The 25,539-nt window shown below is 37.4% G+C and overlaps 1 protein-coding gene across 6 annotated transcripts in view; it reads right to left on the bottom strand.

Annotated features, from left to right (window-relative positions):
* Senp6 (SUMO specific peptidase 6) overlaps positions 1–25,539 on the bottom strand; it is an 85,933-nt gene that overhangs the window by 43,813 nt on the left and 16,581 nt on the right. For 3 of the 6 annotated variants that reach the window (XM_027411066.2, XM_027411060.2, XM_035443822.1), the window contains 6 exons: positions 23,775–23,832; positions 18,778–18,923; positions 16,990–17,094; positions 12,426–12,446; positions 8,901–8,971; positions 1,890–2,032 (listed from right to left, as the gene is read on the bottom strand). In XM_027411066.2, coding sequence (XP_027266867.1) covers positions 1,890–2,032; positions 8,901–8,971; positions 12,426–12,446; positions 16,990–17,094; positions 18,778–18,923; positions 23,775–23,832 — 544 coding nt within the window. Of the gene's footprint in view, positions 1–1,889; positions 2,033–8,900; positions 8,972–12,425; positions 12,447–16,989; positions 17,095–18,777; positions 18,924–23,774; positions 23,833–25,539 lie in introns of those variants that run through there. The other 3 variants (XM_027411061.2, XM_027411063.2, XM_027411064.2) reach the window with 3 other exon arrangements.

Raw genomic sequence — 25,539 nt, 5'->3', positions numbered from 1 at the left:
CTTAACTAAGGTGAAAAATCAATATCATGTGCTTCCCAATACACTGTATAATGAGAAGATACATATTATTTCTCAGGTAAACTTGAAAATATATAATTATGATAGAATAACAGATAAATGCAATACGAGTCATAAAGTAATGAAACAGAAGCACCTTAAAAAACCAAAGTTGGGGCTGAAGAGATGGCTCAGTGGTTAAGAGCACTGACTACTCTTCCAGAGGACCCAGGTTCAATAACCAGCACCCACATGGCAGCTCATATCTAAAACTCATGAATCCATGCAGGCAAAACACCAGATGGAAATAGTCTAAAGACTTGTGGCAAATAAATGCAACACATGATGTTGAAATGAAACTTAAACCCAAGCACTGTTACATGAAATCTGAAGGAGGATATAAATCAGTGATTTGGTACCTGCCCAGTATGCCAAAGTCCTAAGTTCAGAAAAAACAAGACTGGATTTTGTGGAACAAGTAATAAGTTTGAAATCAGTATTTCCTATGAGGTTTATTTTATTTCTAAATTATGTATATGTTGGGGCAGTATGTGCATGTGTGCGTGTAGGTTCCCATAAAGCCCAGAAGAAAATATCAGGTCCCCTGGAGCTGGAGTTGCAGATGCTTGTGCGCTGCCCAACTTGAGTGTTTGGAACTGATCTCAAGTCTCTGTAAGAGCAATACATGCTCTTAACCACGGAGCATCTCTCCAGGCCCAAGTTAGTATAGTTTTTTAATTAATTTTTTTCTTTATGTGTAATATAGTATTTATGGGGGAAAGAGAAGAGTTGGGAGAGAAAGATGAAATTAAGGAGAGGGAGAAAAATGAGGGGAGATGTGAAAAGGGAGAAAGGAAGAGGAGTAAGGGAAGGATCAAAGGAGAGAAAAGAATGAACACAAACAGGTCAGAAGACAACCCTGGGTTTCAGTCCTTTAGCTGAGACACAGCGTCTTGTTTTGCCACTGGATTCTCCTGCCCTGTTCCCTGCTCCTGCCCCCCCCCCCCCAAATCTTATTCCATATATGGACCATCACATTTGGCTTTACACTGGTTCTGACGATTTGATCTCAGGTCCTCAGGCTTTTTTGGCAAGTGCTTTTAGTAACTGGGTATCTCTCCTGCCCTAGGTTTTATAAATTTTATAGCTACACATGATGTCTCATGCCTGCAATTAACAATTTGAAAGCTAAAGCTAGAAGAATGTAACGAATTTGAGTAAGTTAGCCTGGGCTACAAGGTCTCCTGAAACAAAATCAACCAAACAAAAACAGTTTAAAAAAAAAAAAAAAAACCAATCAATATCTATCTATCTATCTATCTATCTATCTATCTATCTATCTATCTATTTATTTATTTTTGGCTTGGGAGCCTGTCCTGGAACTAGCTCTGTAGACCAGGCTGGCCCTGAACTCATAGAGTGCTGGGAATAAAGGTGTGTGCTACCCAAAACATTTTAAAAAATGTTTTGCCTCTTTAGTTTTGGCTGAGTACAATAATCTGGACTGTGCTAAATTCTTTACAAAAAAATTCTATGTTTTGGACAATTCTATGTTTGGTCTATTTAAGTCAGAAACATGTACTTAAATAACATTTCTAGGTTTATTTGGGTTCTATGATGAAAGATCACACAGCATGTAATAAGCAATAAACGCAATACATGAACAGGCTGAGATGGCTCAAGCACATAAAGCCTACAAGCCAGATGCCCTGAATCTGATCCTGAGAATCCAGAGTGAAAGAACCAACTCCCAAAGGCTGTTCACAGACCTCCACCTTATGCCATGGCATGCATGTAACCACACTCTCACAAACATACAGTCATAAAATTAGATTTTAAAATAGTAATAAAAGTACTATGTGATTAGTGAGAAGAGAAACTTCTCTACCTACCTCTAAATGGGTCAAACACTTCTTTGAGGCAGGGGACAGTGGAGATAGCTGATAAGTACTACAATGCCGTTTCTGCTGTAATTTCCTCTTAATTTCAGGCTCTACATAGGATTCCGACTCTTCTGTTCCCTTCATTATATGGTCTAAAGGAAGCAAGGAGTGAAAAACACGAATTTAAATTTTATAAGTTCCCCATGATCTTTGTTATAGAAGAGATGAAGTCCATATTTTAAATATTAATATCTAGTTAAAATGGGATAGTGTATAGACATGTATGATAAAGAATAACCAGATGGCTAGTGGGCAGAGGTGCTTGCCACCAATACCAACAACATCAATTTGATTCTCAAGACTCACATGATGGATGAAGAGAACTCCTGAAAGTTGTTCACTAACAACTTGTGTACTCCCATGTCAGCACGCACACGCACACGCACACGCACACGCACACGCACACGCACACGCACACGCAAACGCAAACATACATGTAAAAAAACAAAAAATAAGACTTTTAAGACTAAGGCAGTAATGTCCAAGCTACTTTTACCTGGTAATCCCTTCTCAGCAGGATTGCCACACTGCAGACTACTTTCATTAGTATGGCAAAGTTTTATTCAGTTGAAATAAGGCAACAGAAACACCGGTCTAAACCAGTGCCCCTTTCCCTCCAACTTAGCTTTGTTCTTAAGTAAGAAAACATTGGAATTCAAACATTTGGTACAAATACTTAAATAAAGTAAAATTAAACTAAGCCTTATGCTATGAGTGGATTTCTGTGTATGGGTGTGTGGTAGTAGTTGTTTAGATACGTATTTTTTCCCCTAAAAATATGAAAGAATTGTTTCAATGCAATCGCTCTAGTGGCATACTCCCAACTTTGCTAAATAGTTCTAATATTTCTTCTTTTAATTCCCCTTTTTCAGATGGGGTCCAGCTATGTGAAGCTGGCTGGCATGAACTCACTATGCAGTTCAGGCTGGCCTTACACTGTGAGATCCCTCCTGCCTCTGGCTCCCAAATGCTAGCACAGCCATAGACCACCACATCCAGCTTCCTTTTCTCCTCTGACTTCAAAACGTCATGAACAAGACAGCCTTGTTTCTTTATTTCATCCCACAGGTTCATCTCTCCAGAGTATTTTCTTTTATTCTCTTCCATATGTTCCTCTACATACAAGCAAAGTCTGCTCAATTTATCTGATGAATCCACACTGTTCTTTGCTAAGAAGCTGCTTTGTCTCACACTTGTCAATTAATCAATCCACAGTTGCCACTGCACTCAATTTGTACTTATATGAACACTCATTTAATAACAAAATACTTGTTTATACTAGTCTATTGTTGGCAATATGCCTATGAGAAATAAGGTTTTAGTCAATACACACACACACACACATATATATACACACACATACATATGGTTTTTCAAGACTGGGTTTCTCTGTGTAGCTTCAGAGTCTGTCCTGGACCTTGCACTGTAGACTAGGCTAGCCTCAAACTCACAGAGATCTACCTGCCTCTGCCTCCAAAGTGCTGGGATTAAATGCATGCACCACCACCACCTGGCTGGCTGGCTGGATGGATAAGATAGATAGATAGATAGATAGATAGATAGATAGATAGATAGATAGATAGATAGATAGATAGATAGATAGAGCCAGAAACTACAAAAGTCAAAACTGGACAAGTATTTACCAGATTAATGAATTGCATGAAGACAAAACTACATGATCTGTTTAAGTATGAAATTAGTAAGATGCGGTGGTACATGCCTTTAATTCCAATACTTGGGAGGCAGAAGCAGGGGAATTCAGGGGAAGAGATGTTTCTAAGTCACCTTTGAAAATGTCTTACCCTTTACAATAGAGATAATGAGCCACGTAAACTTAGAACCTCAAGACTTTAGCCTACAGCCAAAGGACATAACAGACTTAAAAAATCTATCAGTTTTACCCTGAGGTTACACAGAGAAACATGCTAGTCTAGAGCATCCAGAAGTTAGTGGTTTTTATAAGGAATAGTTTATTTTGCTATTTCTAAACAAATGCTTACTAAGAGCTATACTATTCCACTCTGAGTAAAAAGGAACACAGACAACATTTTTTAAAATCAGAAAGTACATAAACACAGGTGTCCAGAATATAACAAAGTACTTGTAAAATTACTTTACAGAAAATAGTCTGAAAACATGGGCCTCAACAGGATATGGGTTCTGAGTACTTGAAAGACTAAGGCAGAGAAACTGGACCCAGGAGTAAATGGACTAGACTGAGCAACACAGAGTGTGACTCAATGAAATCCTCAATCTTCAATCTCTTTTGACTTCAGAGATGTACCTGCTTGAAACTCCCGAGTGCTGAGGTTAAAGGCTTGTGACACCAGGCCCAACTGAGACTTTTTTTTTTAAAAAAACTAAATTAACTCAATTATGAACACAAAGGAAAGTCCACAATAAAATAAACAAATGTTTCATTAGATCTTATAAACTGAACATAAGATCTGTGTAGATTATTCTGCTCAAACATGTATCAGTTTTCGGCCAAATGCTTCTTAAATTCAAGTAGTAACAGTATGCATTCTATTTAAAATGAATATATGAAAAAAAACAAAAATAAATAAATAAATAAATAAAAATGAATATATGGTCTTCTCTTTGTATCTGAGAGGGGCTTAAATGGGATTCCTTAATACTATAATTTACAAATGCCTGTTACTTGTTAAGAAATGGTGTAGTATTTACATATAACTTATACATATTTGCCTATACCTTAAATCACTTCTAGATTATTTATATTACCTGCTATACTATAAATGCTATCTATGTAAGTGTTATTTTACTGTGCTGTTTATTGAATAAAAACAAAACAAAAAGGGTATATGTTCAATACTGATACAGTTTTGACAGATGCAAATTTCCTTTTTTCAAATACAATAGATAATGGTTGCTGGATCTGCAGGCATATACTCCAAAGCTATGAAGGCACAGGGATAGAAAAGTGAGATAAACTTTTAAGATAATAAAATGGGCTGATTGAGTATGAAAGGATACTTTCCTTCTGTACATGTGAAATAAGGAGTGATTTATCAGCTGACTGTTGTCATCATAAGGTATAATAGCAGGAAAAATGTAACTAAAATGTACAAATTAAAAGAAAGCATATAATGTCAAGTAGTTCTAAACTTTTAGAAGAATACTAACTAAAAACAGTTGCAAAATAAAAGGAAGCTTAAGAAACAAAATGAAAAGCAGAAGAAAAAGCGGGTGTGGGTTTGTTTGTTTGTTTGTTTTTTCGAGACAGGGTTTCACTGTGGCTTTGGAGCCTATCCTGACACTCACTCTGTAGACCAGGCTGGCTGGAACTCAGAGATCCGCCTGCCTCTGCCTCCCCAGTGCTGGGATTAAAGGCATGCGCCACCAACGCCCGGCTGCGGGCGGTTTTAAATATATCATTTTTAAAATGCTATTCTACATGCTTGGGAAAATTAAAATACTATCAAACAAAACAAACAACAACAAATCCAATGTGCTTTGACATAGCCTTAAAAAAATTACAGTTAATAGTTCATGAGCTTTAACTTTTTATTAAAAAACTGCTTATCAATGCTAGAAGGCTATGGCTATAACTTACTAAAACGCACTATTAAATACATCCTGAACTAAAAGAGAGAGCAAATAGAATAATAAAGAAGACTAAAGGCAAGCAAGATGGTTTAGAGGTAAAGGTGTGTGCTGCTAAATTCAAAACAGAGCCCAGAAGGTAAAAGGAGAAATCCACCCATGGAATGTGGCACTAGGAGCAGGAATGCACACACAAGCACACAGGAGTATGCACCTAATGAACTAAAATAAATAAATGTAAAAAAAAAAATCATCTTGATATCAAGAACCTAAATCTAAGCTGGGCGTTGGTGGTGTACGCCTTTAATCCCAGCACTCAGGCAGAAGAGGCAGGCAGATCTCTGTGAGTTTGAGACCAGCCTGGTCTACAAGAGCTAGTTCCAGAATAGCCTCCAAAGCCACAGAAACCCTGTCTCGGAACCACCACCCCCCAAAAAAAAACCTCTCCCTTGACAAAGCTTATAATCTAAATATGCAAATATTGTCCAGAAATTTATAAGTACTGCCCATAAGAACTTAAAAATACCAAAGAGTATCTTTCCTGCAGAAGAATAAATGCAAAATAAAAGCAAACAGAAAATTATCATTAGACAAAAATCAAGTAATAACTGTTGTATGGATGAATAACTGCTTCATTTGATTCTACTAATGAAACTATGGGTGGTAGTACAATTCTATAATACCAGCACTCCAGAGGTGTAGGCAGAGAAGGACTTGGAATTTAAAGCCAGGATTGAGGCTGAGCCATATGAGGCTGTCTGAAAAGTTCAACACCATCCCCCACAACAATCACCAATGGATGATAAAATCAGATGGTGAAAGTTGAGGAGAAACAGAATCTGCAGTATCTGCATTACCAGAGAACTTTACTAAGGACCAAAGGGAAAGCAATAATTTTATAGTGATGAAACCCTGGAGAAACCACTATATAACAAAGTGATCATAACTAACATCCCTGATATAATGCACTAAAAAAGGCACATCATTTCTGTGTTGTCAAAAAACAGGAGAGATGCAGCCTCATCAAATGAATCATCATCAAACACAAACCAAGAGGCATTACAAAAGCAACTGCCCTGTAGTCATCAAAATTATGCAGGAAACTAAGAAAACAACTAATTGCAATGTGGGAAAGGCATCAATGGAAAACAGGTTACTTCTGAACAAGGTCAACAGCTTAGCAAATAGTCTTGTAATAAGACAGACCTATAATCATATGCCTTTAATCCCATCATTCAGAAGGCTAAGGCAGGAGACCACTAGTCTGAGCAAATTTGGACTACACAGAGTACTATGTGCAGGCCTTAATTATGTAATGAGGTTCTGTGTCAAAAAGCAAACAAAAATCCAACAAACAAATAAGCAAACACCTTATACTAATTTTCACTTACAAAAGTATTGATTTAAAAGGTATCACAAAGATGAACAAATAGGAACAATTTTAAACTAGTGTTGCCATTTTTCTGTAATAATAGTAGATAATTATACCTACAGTTATTTTAAAGTAAAAAACAAAGAAATCCAAAGACTATTTCTAATTCCCTAATGAATATTATTGGGTGGTTTTGTTTGTTTGTTTATGATAGGGTCTTACTATGTAGCCTTGGATGGCCTGAACTTTCTATGTGGACCAGGCTAGCCTTCAACTCCCAGAGGTCCACCTGCCTCCACCTCCAGAGTGCTGGGATATAAGGTATGTGCTACAATGCCCAGCTGAATGAATATTGTCAAATATAAATGAGTGCTATTGGATAAACTTTAAGTACTCTAACAAACTGGCTGAATGGCATCTAAAATATTACTAGTGGATCTAATCACTTTGTCTCCCTGTAACCACTTGTCAAATGGAAATAATATTTATATTATTCTTCTCTGATGATTAAGGTAACTTTGCACTGAGTAAAAGATCTGGCATTAAACAGACCTGGGTTTCAAGCCAGCAGCCACCGATAGCTCTGCAAGCTTGGGCAAATAATTCAATGCCTCTATGGCACCATTTGCTCTTCTGTACAAAATGCAGGTATAAAAATCTGGATTTAAAGGGATTTTCCACAAGAAATAGGATATAAGTGTGTAACAAATTTAATGTATTTGGCTTAGTAAGTAGAATGGAGTCAGTGTTCAATAAAGAATGAAAATGTAACAGAATGGACCCTGAAGAAGATGGCCATTATTGCTAAACTCAATTTATTAACATAACTATGTACTGCAAAGTATAATAATTCAAATTTGAAAAGAATGCAAAATAATGAGAAATGATGAAACTGAGCACAAAAACTTTTACAAGAGGTATACTCAGTGCATGTACAAAAGTTTGGAGCTAGGAAAATCATGTTTAAAAACAAGCCAAGCTTTGATTGTAAACAAAGAGGACACGTGTAAAGAAATCCCTGAGAGGGGCTGTGGAGATGGCTTTTGAAGAGGACCAGAGCTAAGTTCCCATCGCCCATGTTAGGCAGCTCACAACCTCTGTAACTCCAGTTCCAAGAGGATCTGAAGCCTCTGACCTCTGTGGACACCCATAAACATGCATATGTGTCCCCACACACACAAAGTTAAAATTTATAAAAATAAATCTAAAAACAAAATAAGTCTCTATTCTAAATTGGGCTTAGCTTAGCAGCACACATCAGTAACTTCCATCTACCTCAGAGGTTAAGGAGGAGGATTTAAGTTAAAGGACAGCCTGCAACAGAGAAACCTTGATCTCTAAACAACAGAAAGAACAATGCTGGGCTGGCAGGATGGCTTAGAGAGTAAAAGCACTTGCAGTGCAAGCTCAACCACTAGTTATATCCTAGGGTCTACATCTGTAATCCCAGCACTCCTATGATGGAATACAGTGGGAAGGCCCAGAGAGCTCAGGGGTCAGCTATCCTGGAATACACAGTATGGCAAAAACAACAAATCAGATTGCCTCCACAAGGTGAAGGGAGAGAAGAAGATTCCCCAAATCTGTCTTCTGACCTCCACACTGCCCAATGGCATGCATTCCCAGATACCCATTAAAAATAAATAAAATAAAATCACTATTTTACATAAGGAAAATCAATTTGATAGTGAAATACATTGGGCTTTTTTTTGCATTAATACAAAACTGATATAATCCAATATAAAACTATTTTAAAGCTATAATGTGTAATTAATACCTGGATTTTTAACATAAACATAACATAATCCAAAGATCTCAAACTGTACTCACCTGACTGTGCAATCATTGTGACAGTAAGACCACAGTTTAAAATAAAAAAAACGTCAAATCTGTCATAAAGTAAGGTTTTCAATATTATTTTTATTATATTGGAGACTATTCTAAAGCTAGTATCTCTATTTATATTCCTCACTCAGGAATTCAAAACCCTTCACAGGGTAACAAACAAAACTGTAACTTACCTACACCTTGGACATGACTTAACATTACAGGGTTGTTTTCAGCTTTTTGGACATGAGGTGGATATTCTTTCCTACAAAAGGAAATTTGTATAATTTCATTCAAATAGGAAATGTAGTTTTCAAAATGACAAAGCCAAAGGACTACTTACAATACATTTATTCAGAGAAACCATAACTTGTCATGGTAAAAAAGTGATGTTATAAAATAAAGCTGCATTAGGAAAATCAAACTACAGAGAGCCTCGGTGTTATCTCATTTAAATTGTTAATCTACCAAAGCCACAATAGTGGACTTTTGAAATACATACTCAGTAAGTAAATTCAAATTATCAATTTTAAGGCAGTCATGTGTTTAATTGAATTTTTTTTTTTTAATTTAGAAAAAGCACCTAATTTATGGTCTCAAACTGCCAGATGTGAGAGACCTTCTGTCTTAGCCTCAAGCAGCTGGAATTCCAGGTATTACCTTTAGCCAGCTTCTAAAGTAATCACTCTGGACACTACATGTTTATCCCTCAAATGCAAATCTAGACCTTTTTCTCTTAAAATTGCCTTTTAATCAGTTTATGAAATTCACATTAAAAAACTTGTCACAAATCAGCTTGAATAAATTGCCCATCTGAACACAACTCAGTTTCTATTTTTGTATAGTTTTCATTATGTGAAAAGTAAATAATGAGTAAAACAAACATTGAACAAAAAAAATGTTAAGTTTGATCTTAACAATGCTAAAATCAGTACAAAAATTGTTTCATACAAATCAACTATAGAACAAGCAATGTCTTGGTCTTATCTTGCCATAGACATTATGGCCAGAAATGCACTTGTCTTAAAATACCAAACTAGTCTGTCAAATTTAATATACAATAATTGTTATTTCAGGAAGAGGTCTCATTATGTAGCATAGGCTGCCTTCAAACGTGTAATCCTCCTGCCTTGGTGCTGGGAGTACAATCATAAGCTACCACACGTCCCTTGACACAGAACCTATAGTAAATAGAACTTATCTAAATACACAACTTTGAGAAAGAACAACAATTTTCTGTAGCTAGTATTGACAGAAAATCACTACACAAAGAAAAAAAGAAGCACTGACTCGGGAGGTCTAAGAGACACTTTCCAACCCTAGGTCAAAGGGTCCAAAATTGTCTTATATAAGCAGGAAACCAAAGAAGCTATTCTATTTATTTGTACATGTTCACACTAGTGTTTAGTAGTTTCTACTTAAGACAGAGCAGTGTAATTCACTTGATTAAATAAATCACAAATGAATATTCTTTCCACATAAAGGTCAAAGCAGTTAAACAAAAATGACAAAGAAAATACTATTAAAAGAGGAGACGGGCTGGAGAGATGGCTCAGAGGTTAAGAGCACTGGCTGCTCTTCCAGAGGTCCTGAGTTCAATTCCCAGCAACCACATGGTGGCTCACAACCATCCATTACGAGATCTGGTGCCCTCTTCTGGTATACAGATATACATGGAAGCAGAATGTTGTATATATAATAAATAAATAAAATCTAAAAAAAAAGAGACTATGTATTTGTAAGAGCAATCAGCAAAACACTGAACAATGTATGCCAGATACTAATGTTGAAAATGTTTCCTAATAATTCCTTATTCTCATGATCAACATTTTTATACATGAAAAAAACTGAGGCAGGCAGAGCGGTGGTGGCTTACACCTTTAATCCCAGCACTGGGGAGGCAGAGGCAGGTGGATCTCTGTGAGTTTGGATTAACTGGTCCATAGCCCCACAATAATATAAATGACAATTTTAGAATCGAATCCCAGCAAACTGTGTCAGCAACAATGACTAAAGTAACAGCAGGAACATGTGAACAATTTCTATTCTGCCAAGATTTTAAAATTTGTGATGATATAAAATATGAGGATGGGGGAAAGGACTTGCCTTTCATGCAATGGTAGCAATGGTATCATGAAAAAATAAAGGTGGGGATTTAACTCAGTGGATGGAATGTGTTTGTTTAGCCTGCATGAAGACCTCGTTTTGATGTATATTGTTTCTTTGTATGTAATTCTATCACTCAGGAGGTAGAGGCAAGAGGATCAGAATTTCAAGGTTAGGGTTGGAGATGGAGATGGGTCAGCAGTTACAAGCAATCTTAACTTCTCTTGCAGAGAACATAATTCTGTTCCCATCTCACACACAAACACCCTGAGTTGCCTATACTCCAGCTCCTGGAAGAGTTGAAAAAGGCAATGCTTCTGACCTCCAAAGTCACCTCTACTCATGTGCCCATACCCACAGGAAGATACAGACACATAATAAATCATTAAAAAAAAAAGTTCAAGATCATTTCAGCTACAGAGTTCCAAACCAGTATGGGATATATGAAGACAATGGACCAAAGAAAAAGAAGGGCTAGAAGCCCTGCTAGCTAGCTTTCACAGTACAGGTATTATTATCTTCCTAGAATACTAAGAAGAAAAATTATCAACGACTCTATTATCTTATGAACCTGTGAGCGACAATACCAATCTGTCAGGCAGGATGTGCTTACTGGGATAGCCAGCTCCTTGCTGGTTAGATCTGAGGTCCTCTGTACAGGAGGGAATTCATGCCTAATACTACAGACCTAGTCAAAAGCTCTTGGCTGGGGATGTCATAGGTCATAGTAGTGACCTACTGATGCTGGTTCGCCAAATAATATACTATCAAACTGCCTTCTAAATATTTATGTTTATACCCACAGGACAGTGCTAACTTCAGCATTGTTCAGAGAAGTTTCTGTTTGAAACACTTGACAGTTAATGCGGAGACTCACAAATGATCAAAGTGTTAAGAACTAGTGACTATTGAGTGTTCAGCTCTAACATGACATCTATACACAATCCCCCCACCACACTCACACACACAAAGGCTCAGGGAACATTGTGGAAAAGGTGGTAGAAGAATGTTATTTTCTAGCTATAAGAGGGCAGTTGTACTCATGAACTCATAGCAGTGGAATTTATCTACACAAGACCTGCATAAGACTGGGCCTATCAATATTTCATCATGGATGGGAAGAAGCTCATGGGTCCTATCTGTTCTTGAGGAGCACAGGCAGTAATGGTTAATGGAACCGCCAGGATATTTCTTAGTGGTATAGCCAGTGGCAAGTTTTCCCAAAGTAAAAAAAAAAAACAACAACAAAAAACCTTCACCCAAGTGTTCCTGCAAACAATTCTAATTAAGGGGGTGGGGGAAGAGAAAGGGAGGAACACATACAAAAAGAAAGAAGTAGATAGGTACTTGATGGAGAGAGGAAGGGGTTCAGAGGGAGGGAAAGATACTGCATACTGCATATGTATGAAATTGTGAAAGAATAAATTCTAAATGCTCAAAATTAATCAACATTACCCACACACCAAATATCACAATGTACTATTAATATATTTCCTTTCATTAAACTTTAGTTTAAGCTTTAGTGATGAGATCCAATTTAGGGTATTGTTCAAAGCATATAAGATGATAATTTACTGCTACACCCATGTTCTAATTTCAAACATTAAGCTTACCTTTCGTTTCGGTCCTGATTGCTTAAAACATGAAAAAGAAAAAAAATGTAAGAGGGAAGACTTCATTGTTGATATGTAATTGCAGTTGTAATTATTGCAGTCAACAAGGCAAAATTATTAATACAAGCAATTTGCTTTAATGATATTTTGTATATACTACATATGAACTATTGCTTAATTTTTTTCAGTTTTGGACAACATAAAATAATCTAAGTAGTCAAATATTTAATAGGAAGATATGGATGCATAAAACTGAAAATTCTCAGAAGGGCTTTGTCTATAAAGCATTTGTTGACATATTATTTTATGACAGTCACGATGCCATTTTCAAGAAAATGATATTTCCTGGAAATTATAAAAAATTCCAATAATTTCAGCTTTATTGTATCAGACACAAAGTTTCTACCATCACAACAGTCTTAGAATAAATACTGTATGTTATTTAGGACACAAACCTCTTATCACAAACCATGTATGAAAGGTCTACATTTTGCCACAATTCATGAAAATTACAGAAAACATCAGTCACTGGAGTAAAACTATAGTCTTCAAGTTAGAATAAAACAAAACTCACATTCTGAAACTATTGCTCTCCGTCATATAAAGGATTAGATGTTCAAAATTGTAAGTACAACTTAAGTAACAAAGTTTCAACACTACAGTATTACATTCCTTTCAGTGGGAACATGTAAGGAAGCCAACAGTACAATGTGACAAATTAAGAAAAAAGTACAGTAACTTTCTTATGAGCAAAAGACACATTAAAACTGTTTTCAACAGTGAAGAGGCAACACATCTACACTAATATATCTGGAAGTTTACCTGTGCTACTAAAAACTTACAGAAAATGTATCTGTCAGATGACAGAAAAATGGTAACATGGCATTTCTGTTGGAGTCAAGGGAATATAAACACCCAAGTTCAAACACAGCCTAGCTTTTTTCTCTCTAGTAGGAAGCTACAGTCCCAGGAAATGTTAAAACACCTAAAAGTGAGATACTTCTAATTTCATACTGCTGATGCCAAGAGGCAAACAAGAAATCTACATTGTATATCTGAAACTCACCTGTAAAAAAAACAAAAACTTAAAGAAATAGGTTTGGCTCTCCCCAATAAACTGAGAGGCAGGAAGAGAAAGAAATTAATACCACCTTATCCTTAAGAAAAATACATATTAGAGACAGGATGTCACTAGGTGGGAGTGGAAGCCCTGGCTTCCATCCTGAACAACACACAGACACACACACACAGACACACACACACAGAGGCACACGTGTAATTTACAAGTCAGAGCATTCCACAAGAAATTTCAATGTATGTATTATTAAGTCTCACACAAGAAAGATGTACATGCATAAAAGTAGATTAAACATGTGGAAATTATTAATAAAGCAGGCCTTTGAAAGTGTCAACTTAAACTCTTTTTTGGACCATTTCATATAAAATTGCAAGGAAAAGTGTCTTTTGACTAATGCTGTGTTAGTGGTCTTAAAAAGAAAACGATGGGTTAGAAAGAAGGCTCAGTGGTTAAGAGCAGAGACTGATCATACGGACAACCAAGTTTGACTTTTGGCTTCCGTATCACGGACATAAACTGCCTACAGCTCCAGCTGCAGACGATCCAACACCCTCTTCTGGCCTCTGAGCACTTTTAGACTCCTGTATACATAGCTACACACAGACACATAATTAAAAACAAAAAAGTAAATCTTCAAACAAAAGCATAAAAATAAAAAGAGGAAAACAGACACTGATTTAATTCTGGTATTTATGTCTTGATTTAGGATCTCAAAACGTCTCCTAAGGTGGAGCCATCCACTAATAATTAAACCTAGCTTGTTCTAGGACCCAGTTTCTGAGTGTGGTTTATTGTTTTTTTGTGTCTGAGAAAAGGTCTCAAAGGAGGCTAAGCTCAAACTAATGATCCTACCACTTCAGGCTCCTAAGATAAGTGTGGGGGTGGGGGGTGGAAGTTGGGCCATGGTGGCTCACACCTTTAATCCCAGTATTTGGAAGGCAGCGAAAGGTAGATCTCTGTGAGTTCAAGGCCAGCCTGGTCTACAAAGAGAGTTCTAGGACAGTCTTCAAAGCTACAGAGAAACCCCATGGGGGGGGGGGAGGGAGTAAGAAGAAGAGGAGGAGGAGGAGAGGGGAGGGAGGAGGAGGAGGAGGAGGAGGAGGAAGAGGGGAGATGCAATGTAAACAGATTTTTAAAAGCCTGCAGTTCATTAACTTCTCCAATAATTTCCTTTAGCACTATCAGTGCCTATCTTTTACATATAAAACAACTTTTGGAACAGTAGTAAAAAAAAACAGATTAGAGAGTTAACCATCTTTCCCAAATGATAAAAATCTGACGTAATATTTAACAACTTTCCCCGACAAAAAAGATCAATCTTCCTTAAAAACTGCAAATTACTAGAATACAATGTCTGACTGATTTCAAAAACAAGCCCTACTACTTTACCAAACTGGTAATAGTTCTTAATTTTCAAGTTAAGATTTAAGAGAAACCATAAAAAGAGTTCTTTCAGGGGCTGGAGGGATGGCTGAGGTCAAGAGCACTGACTGACTGCTCTTCCAGAAGTCCTGAGTTCAATTCCCAGCAACCACATGGTGGCTCACAACCATCTGTTATGAGATCTGGTGCCCTCTTCTCGTGTGCAGATATACATGGAAGCAGAATGTTGTATACATAATAGATAAATAAAGTCTTTAAAAAAAAAAAAAAAGAGTTCTTTCCCTTAAGGCCTCTCAGCTGTGCTCAGGGACTCTGGAGCACTTTCGGAGGCTGCTTGCTGTTACTACATTCTCCTGCAGGACAGTCTGCGCCATGCTGTTCTCATAGGCATTTGTACATCCCAACTACGGAATTTACTAAACCTAAGCCCTTGTCACTAGTGGTGGAGCAGTGCTGGGACACACACACACACACACACACACACACACACACACACACACACACACACACACACACACACACACACACACACACGGCCTCCCTCTGCAGTAGCCCTCACTAAATTCTCTAGCCCAAGATGTCCTCAAATCCATGGCATTCTTGCTGCTTCAGCTTGATCCTAAATGTTGGGATTACAGGCATATGCCACTACATCTGGATTCATTTATTTGCCTTCCTGTCCTTAACCATTATTCATTAAATTTGATCTTAGAGGGTGGGACATATTAATCATCCAATACACTGTTCTTCATCTATACCTGCTTTGTAACATACCAAATCCCTTTGTTTCTGAAGGATAAAACTGAGAACTTTCAAGTTCAAAATCCTTTAAAAGACAGGTCATAGACCAAGAATGTTTCCTCTTACACAGAACTGAGAAAAACGTGAGCACTGTGCTGCTCACCAGTTTCCTTCACTGTCTCTAAGCATTCTGGACAGATATTTTGACTCAGGATGGTCTTGGGATATGAATTAATTCCGGCTGCTGTTCTTTAGAAAACAATATTTTTACCAACAAACAATAGCTCTTACAAACTAAACCATTTTCAGAGATGAGCAGCAACACATAAAAGATGCCTAGTAGAAAACAAAACACAACCCAATTTTCTCACTTTAATTTTTTGTGGAACTATACATCTATTTTATATCCTTTATCCTTATGTTAGTGCCTCATGTTGGCCAGAGACCCTGATTTGTTTGTGTACCCTGCATTACAACAAAGCAATTTTTGGTCTGCAGTGAGCAGTAACTTCTGTCTACTAAACTGAATTTCTTAGGAATTTTATGTGAAAACTATAGGAACATATTTAAGAAAAACAAGTTTTCATTTAGTCACCTTAAAATGAGAAAAATCTAAAGATATTTGTCAAATTATTGCAGTAAGTCTACATAAGCACCAGATATAGCAAGTGTCTAAGGTTTGAAACATTTTTTTAAATGAATAACAAGCTTAAAAATTAAGAACACTATGTAAATTATACACAAAACAATAAATGTAACCAGTTATAATAAAGTATTTGTAGTTACCATCCTAGGGCCTAAGAAACTTGAATCAATTGAAAGAAAACATTAACATTCTAAAAATGATTCTGAAAAAGCTCAAAATCTTCCCCCAACCATTACTTCCATTGCTTCAAGGATGAAACAGTACTTTCAACATTAGTGAAAACTTCTACATTTATAATATGACCAAACACTTAAAACTAATGGGATTTGCTTGACACTCTGAAATCTTACAAAACAAAAAAATGAATAAAAATTAATTTTGCTCCTTAGGTCAACTACCAGTTCAAGCTAGTACAGTAAGACCAATAATATTTATCAGCTTCACTAATCTTCTTAGAGCTAGAAAGTAACACAGCAAATGGTTCTGATTTTAAATTCTCCACAAAAATGTGACTTTGTAAAAAGCAAATATAAAATAAGGTATAACAAGTCATGAATTATTTCAGAAATATAACTCTTCAAAAACAGCAAAGCTGCCGCATGAAAGGTGTGAAAAACAATATTTAAAAGATTAAATAGATAATTAAGATAATTTAAAAGATAAATAAGATAATTAAGAAGAGGGAATGCTACAGCCCGAGAGAATGAGGTCCTTACCTCTGAGCCGCAGTTTTGACACCTGGTATCTGTGCGTGAGCATGATGGAAGCGTCTACCATGAACTACGGTTCCAGAACACAATGCTGTAGCTTGGGTATTTTCACTGCACATTCAAAAACAAAGAATAGTTTGAACAGATAAAAAACGCTGACAAAATAGCCCTTTAAAATCTGAGCACACACAAGCAAAAACTGTGCACTAAAATAATAATAATAATAAAGATAAACCAAATTAACCATCTAAAATTGTCTACTAGGAGACTTCCTAATATATTTTCAAGTATTACCAACCTCCTCAAGGGAAAAGAATAACTAGGATACTAGAGTACAAGTCTGAAGCCGAAAACTTGAAAGTTACCTGGTGTTTATAGATCTTATTCATCTATCTATACAGTGATAGAAGGGTTTTTCTATTGATAACAAGTGATTTTTCAACTCCATTTATGGGATGTTAACAGTTCGGTCCTAGGGTAAAAATAGTTTACTACCACAGCCACTAGGAAAGCAATGTTTTATCTGAAGAAGTGGAATAAAATCTTTGAAGAGAAAACAAGACCCTGTTGCAATGATCTGAACTAGGAGGTATGTAAGTGAGTGTGAGTACCAATATTATACTGCCTTAGACTTCTAATGCTGTGACTGCTTTCTCCATATCTACATAGAAGAAAATGCATAACATGTCATATACTAAAATGTTTCTTGCAACACATGCTTTATTCAGAAGTCATTACAATTGAGTCCTAATTCAAGCTCCAAAGGGCACTTAAGAGATGGTTCAGGGAGTAAAATGATTATTTATTGTGTGAGCATTAGAACTTGAGTTCAGATCCCTAGCATCCTTGTGCAAGCCTCCTGTGGGTCCCAACACCGACAAAGTGAGGACATGCAGACCTCAGAGCTCTCTGAGAAAACCGTCTACCTGACAGCAAGCTAAAGGTTCAGTGAGAGACAAAAAACATCCAAAACAAAGCAAAACAACAACAACAACAAAATACTAAGGCCAGGTGTGCCAGTGCATACCTTTAGCCAGCAGCAGTAAGGGACAGAGGCAGTAGATTTGGATTTGAGGTCAGTCTGATCAACATAGTGAGTTCCAAGGTGGCTGGGGGATACACAGTGACCAGGTCTCAAAATAGAAAAAACCCAACAACAAATTCTGTCTGGCTTCCACACATAGAACACACATATATATGCATGCATGCATCATATACTTACAAAATAAATATGTAAAAAAAAAATAATTTTAAAAGACCAGATCTGGTAAGGTGACTCAGCAGGTAAAGGCAAGTGCCACCAAGACAACAAACCAGAGTTTAATCCCAGGACCCACAGGGTAGGAGAAAACAACTCAACTCCCTCAAATTGTTCTCTGACCTCCACAGGAACACCATGGCACATGTACATACATGTGTACACACATACACACGCACAATAAATGAATGAGTGTATGAATATTTTTAAGAAAAGTCTTTTTTAAAGATTCAAAGAATCAGCCGGGCGTTGGTGGCACACGCCTTTAATCCCAGCACTCAGGAGGCAGAGGCAGGCGGGTCGCTGTGAGTTCGAGACCAGCCTGGTCTACAAGAGCTTGTTCCAGGACAGCCTCCAAAGCCACAGAGAAACCCTGTCTCGAAAAACCAAAAAAAAAAAAAAAAAGATTCAAAGAATCTATGCAACTTCCTGGCCTTACTGACAAATTCAAAAGCAATAGGTTTTATGGAAGGCCCCTGGCCACAACGTGTCAACCTCTTTGTTTACCCTCTCTAATGAAGCATCTACACACCTACCTCAGTTTCTTATTGTTGCTTAACATGTTAAGTCCAATTGGGTTGCCTTTCAAAGTTTTAAAACTGTCAGTCTTGCTCCGTCTTACATAAGTCTTCAAGATGAAATCACCAGAACTAGTAGCAACAATTTCAGATCTCCGATTTAACTGCAAAAAGATCCATAGATGTTAGTCAATAAACTACATTGTGTGGTAATTTATCAACAATATCTGAAAACTCATAAAGCCAGTTATGATGGCACACAAGGTGGAGGCAGTAGGATCACAATTTTAAGGCTGGCCTGGGCTACACAATTAATAAACCAGAGAGATGACTAGGTGGGCAAAGGCAGTTTGATCCCCAGGACTCATAACGGTGAAAGTAGAGACCTGATTGCTTCAAGTTGTTCCCAACTTCCATGAGTGGAACACACACACAGACACACACACACACACACACACACACACACACACACACACACGAAATTAAAATTTTTAAATGTCAATAGGGCCTAATGGCCTCTAATTCCAGCACTTAGGAGACTGGAAGACAAAGCCAAGACTACTTGCCGTACATTTGAGGCCAGCCTGGTCTATACAGAGAGTTCCAGGCCACTTGAGGCTATTACAGTGAGACTGTCTCAAAGGGAAAGAGGAATGGGAAGAAGAAAGAAAAGGGAAGGATGGGAGGGCAGTGCAGGGGAAGGGAGGGGACAGACAAGATAAAAATATACACAGCTGTTGGAGACAGAGAAGACTGGGATAAGGTGAGAAGACAGCAGCAGGACAGTCCTGAGAGAAAATGGTTAGATTTTTTTCCCCTAAAGACAACGTAAATTTGTAGGAACAGGGAATATATTATTTTTGTTTTCATATCAATCTCCCCCAAAACACTTAGAAAAGTTAAGGTGCCAGGCAGTGGTTGCCCACATCTTTAATCCCAGTACTCAGGAGGCAGAGGCAGGAGGATGTCTGTGAGTTCAGGCCAACCTGGTCTACAAAGCTACACTGAGAATCCCTGCCTCAAAAAAACAACAACAAAAATGAAACAAAACAAAAAAGTTAAGGTAATAAATCTTGGGCTAGTTTCCTCTCTAGTGAGTAAAACCAAACCAACAAACAAAAACCCAGTTAACAAAAACCAACATTTCCACTGCTTTAACAGATCTGCTGCCATCAGCAAGACAATAAATATTGCAAAATATGTGCCTTTGCCTCAGCACCAAAGTTCCCACATAAACACAAACTGAGATAATGTCTTTGTGTCTTCACAGGTATAAAAGTTAAGAAGAGCCTGGGGAGATCCCCAATATTTAACCAACCTATCTTTGGTATGATTCATTGAAGGCAAAAGCTGCTTTCAGACTCAATGGTCCTCCATTCTTTTTTTTTTTTTAAGTGGATATGAGTGTTTTGTACAAATGTATATATGTGTGCTGTGTGGGGCTCTGGTGTCTTAGGCTAGAAGAGGGCATTGGATCTCCTGGAACTGGAATTATAGAAAGTGGTGAGCCACCATGTAGGTGCGGGTGCTGCAAACTAAACCCAGGTCCTCTGTGAGAATAGCAAGTGGTCTTAGCCATTGCACCATCTCTCCAGCCCCAATATAAAAGAAAACCACACATCTATTTTAATATTTTCTTATATTTTCTATTTACTTATTTCACATAGGCAGTTCTTTTCTTCCTCCATGTGTAGCAAGCAACTTTTACTCACAGTACCATCTCACTTTGGCCTTCCTATCTATTTTAATATCTTTTTCCTTTTCAAAACTAACCATATTAATTTTTTGAGACTACTGTACAATGTATTTTGATCATATTTACTCCCTTTCCCCAACTCCTCCCAGTGGTGGGATTTCATACCCACTTAGACATACATAGTCTTGGTATATAGTCAACACTCCTCAGACTCCTGCTGGGGTAACAAGCATGTGCCACCACATCCAGTTTAATTTCTTTAAAAAACAAACAAACAAACAAACAAAAAACAAAATAAAACAAAACACCAAGGTCTTATTTGGAAACTAGACTGGGATAAAGTGATACAACTGGCAATAGTCTTAATCATTAGCCCAAAGTAAATAAATATACATCTATTTGCTCTACAGAAGAAATTCTCTTAGGCACAAATAAACTGGCAAAAGGAACAGAAACTAACTATTCTTTCATTTTTCTTGAGGTAGATGCTTGCCTACTATGTTAAAGCCCAGGGTTGGATTCTTGGAATAGCAAAAAGGCAAACAAGACAACAGAACTCCCACAGATGTTTCACTATGAAAGCTGCAATTGAGGGCTACCTCCCTGGGTGATTCTGATACACTATCTCATGTTAAGAATGCTAGAAGCAAAAGATTTACACTACAAACCAGCAGTGGAATCAGCGGCACTCGCATAGACACACTCTTGTTTGTGAACACCTGGGAGCCAGAGGCAGGATTGAGTTTGAATTTGAGGTCCTCAAGCACTTCACTACTGAACTGTCTGTCTTTCCAGCCCCTCAACCGTGCTTCTGATTTAAGAAACTGTTTTCAAACAGTCCATTTTGAAGGCAGATGTGGTGATACAAGTCTAAAACTTCAGAACTGGAAAGGAAGAGGTAGGAGGATGGAGCATTCAAGGTCAGCATAGGCTACATAGCAATACTGACTCAAATGAGTATCTTTTTTTGAGAAAGCATGAGGGAATATATACCAACAACCCAATGTCATCATCAAAGTATGAGTATATATGTAAGAAAAATTCTTAAATTTCTTACTTCTGTTGCTTGTAAGCTGTTTACAGGACAGATCATTTCAGTCAGCAACAAAATAACCGGTACTTCTAGTTTCACTATGTGGTACTTCTAGTTTCATTATGTTGGGTTTGAACATGAAATGTCCCCACAGGCTCATAAGTTTGGACACTTGGTTCCAGGCTGTGATGCCAGGAAAGTTGTGGGATCTCTAAACGGAATAGGCTTGCTGAAGAAAATATGTCACTAAGGGTGGCTGAGGTTTTATAATGTGCCCTCACTCCTTGTTCTCTCTGCACAAATATAATTTGACTACTGCTTCCTGATTGCCAGGCTGGCCTCACACTCCTGCTATCATGCCTTCCCCACCTTGATGGACTGCACTTCCTCTGAACTGTCAGTAAAATAAGCCCTGTCTCCCCTAATTCACTATTTGTCAGGATATTAACTAATACAGTTAAGAACTATGAATCTCATGGAAATTATCATTTATTATATTGCCAATTCCCTTTAAAAAGGCTTCCCTTACTATCTCTTACACTTAGTATTTAGCTCTAGGAAAATTAATTTATCATTTCTCTTGTTTTCTTTTTTAAAAAGAATTATCTTGGTTTGTTTAATTGGCTGTTTTGGAGATAGGGTATTCAGTGTAGCCCTAGCTGGCTTTGAACTCACAAAGAGATCAGCCTGCCTCTGCCTGCCCAGTTCCAGTATTAAAGGCAAAGGCCACTATGTCTGGCTTATTAATGTTTTGTTGAAGCAGGGTCTCAAGCATCCCAGACTGGCCTTGAACTTCCAGGTAACTGAGGATGAACCTGAACCTCTGATCCTGCTGCCTCCATCACGCATGCACAACCATACCTGGTTTATATGGTGCCAAGGTTCAAACCTACAGTTGTCATGTATGTGAGGCAAGCAAGCATTTTACCACACCCTAGGTCCATAAATGTATTACTCTATAGGAGAATCACAAAATAGAAGCTTACAATTGTTTCCTTGTCACACAAGCACAGTGCTATGCAAGCATGAGGTGTGGAGTCTGGACTCTCAGAACCCTCATAAAAGCCAGCCAGGCACTGTGGCCGACCACTTGAAATCCCAGCATTGGAAAGCAGATGGGATACCCAGGAACACAGGACTAGGTAGATAAGCCAAATCAGCAAACTCTGGGTTAAGCAAGAAACTGACTCAATAATAAATAAAGCAAAGATCAGTCAAAGAAGAAACTCAACTTTGTAGCACAAGCACGTATGCAGCACACACACACAAAATCAATTTTCTTTTTAGAAAAAAGCAACATAAACAGTATTTTACTATTTTAGATATCTGTCATATCTACTTTTCTCCTAGTAATTTTTAATATTTATGGTCTTAGTCAGTGGCATATCAAATTACTGAGGAGTGGGAAATATAGCAGTAACAAGTATAAACTGAGCTTTTTATGGATGATTATCTCACAGGTTAGAACATTCCTGTTCATAAAAATCAACATAACATTTTTGGCCCAAGTCAGTTTTCTAAATAATACAAGCCAAATACTACTGAGGTATGGAGGAAGATGAGGCTCGGTTTATAGTGTTTGCTTGGTATGAGCAAAGCCCTGAAGATCCCAACTCTGGCCCTCATGTTCGTGAAGCAAACACCACCCACTGTGCCATCTCCCCAGTCCCAGGACTATTTTCTATGGACTCTTACAGATGGCCTTCAGAAATTCCCAGTGAAAGCAAGACTAGAAAACCAGGTATAGAAAGTACACTGCCAGCTACATGAGGGAACAGGGTGTGGGGTGCTACAGGGATGTCTGCCCCCACTCCTGTTCTGCTTCCTAGAAGCCAGGGGATGAGAAGCTTCATAAACCATAGGTATGCTTCCACATGTTGTTACAGGCCCAAGCAATAATAGACAAAAACAATCTTGACCCAAAACCAATCTTCCTCCACTATTAAGTTGATTTAGCTATTTTTTAATATCCATGTTTTCTTTGCCCAACTAAGACACATTTCTAGAGATAAACAAAAATTTAGAACTATTTGTGTCTGGAGTCGGGAATGGGAGAACTGGGACTTACAGTAAAGAGAATATAAATCTTTTTCTTTAAAATGACACAGCCTCACGCTGTAGCCTCACTGGCCTGAACTCTCTATATAGACCATGGCCTGGAACTTGTGGCTAGCCTCCCTTCATTAACTTCTTAGTGCCAGGATTACAAGAAACAGACTACCATGTCCAGAAAACTTTTTTTGGTACACACACAAAAGAAAAGAATTATTTTAGAGCAACACTTGCCTTTTTTCCTTTTGAGGTTTCAGAATCCTCATCTTCTACACTTAGTAGATTTGCCCCGCTATACAGAAAATAAAGGAAGAAACCTTAAGCAACAGTTACAGTCCACACAGTAATGCATCAGCTTTATTTTCACTGCTCATTAACTGGGGGAATTAGCAAACTTTTCTGCAAAGTCTCAGGCAGTCAAACATTTTAGGCTTCCCATATAGTAACTATATATACACGTTCTCTGTTACATCGCTGCCATGGCAGCATGAAAATAGCCACAACCTTTATAGAGCTGGCTGCTTTTCAACACAATTATTAACAAATCTAGGCAGTAAACAAAAAAGACAACCTGTTGACCCCTCCTTTAAATGAACATATGATCTTGTTTCTCAGGCTATAGATTGTCTATTTAGTTATCCTCTCCTTTTCTGTCTTCAATTGACATTTAGAGAACAGAGAAGTTATCAAATCAGAGCACCATTAAGGAAAGAAAAATTATTAGCTAAGGAGAAGAAAGGGATTCCAATGGTATTGGCACAATGACAGTCACAGACAACACCACCCTTTCACTCACAACCAATGGCCATCATGTTACTACATTAACAGCTCACCAGCAACCTCAACATGATCAAAAAATTGAAATCCCTGAGGAACACAATAAACTGCAGTATGCAATCCATGCATGAGATGCACAGGATGGCACCTTAATAGATTATTTTAAAAAGACAATTGTGGGAAATCTCTCAGAACAGAAATCAAATATATCTTTTAGATAATTCTGCTATATACAGTAAACTTCAAGCTATTTGTAATAAAAACATCAATGTTTTACTTTATTACTGTGTTATATATCAACATTGTTAATACAAAAATTCTCTTCCAAAAATTGTATTAAAATATCTAGAAGGTTAAAATATCTTTGTTGCAATTTCATATTTCGTCCTATGTTTTCAAAACTATATTAATACCAAATATCTACTGGGAAAATTTTTTTTTGAATAATCAGAAATAAAAAGGGCAGAATGATCACAAAACATTGAAATAAATTTATCAGTTCAAAGTTCTCTTTGAAATAAACTACTAAAATAATGGATGTGAAATACCTCAAGTACTCAGGCAACATACTTCTAAATAACAACTTGTGCAAAGACTGTTTTTTAAAATGCTGGGTGTAGTGAAGGACATCTACAATTCCAGCACTAAAGAAGCAAAAGAAGGACAGCTACAAGTTCAAGGCCGCTGAGCTCTACAGTGAGTTATAGGCTAGCCTGGGCTATATATAGAGTGAGACCCTCTCCCAAAAAACTAGGAAAACAAAATTTCTAAAAATATATTTCTAGCCAGGTATAGTGGCACACAACTTTAACCCCAGCACATGGAAGACAGAGGCAGGTGGATCTCTATGGATTTAAGGTCAGCCTGATCTACAGAGTAAGTTCCAGGACAGCCAGGGCTGTTATACAGAGAAACCCTTTCCACAAAAAAGAAAAAAAGTCAATAAATAAATATAAATATATTTATACCTCTGCCAAAATTTTGTGTATTTACATGTCTCTGAACTTATTTCTTCTGGCCAGTGAAAAGGAAGTCAGTAAACCAATAAGTTAAAAATAGTATTGAATTTGCAACATGATTATCACAGTACTCGAAAGTACTATTGTAACTCTTATTGAAGGCCATGGAAGTACACTGTTGAAGAGCACTTTCTTTGTAAAGGCCCTGCTTCCAAGCACAGTGACAAAGAACGAGACTGCTCTTACTTCTGTCTGGACATCTA

This window comes from Cricetulus griseus, chromosome 4 (genome assembly GCF_003668045.3).
Source record: "Cricetulus griseus strain 17A/GY chromosome 4, alternate assembly CriGri-PICRH-1.0, whole genome shotgun sequence".
Classification (NCBI taxonomy): domain Eukaryota; kingdom Metazoa; phylum Chordata; class Mammalia; order Rodentia; family Cricetidae; genus Cricetulus; species Cricetulus griseus.
The sequence above is the reverse complement of the archived record's forward strand: the minus strand, read 5'-3'. Positions and strand labels throughout refer to the sequence as shown.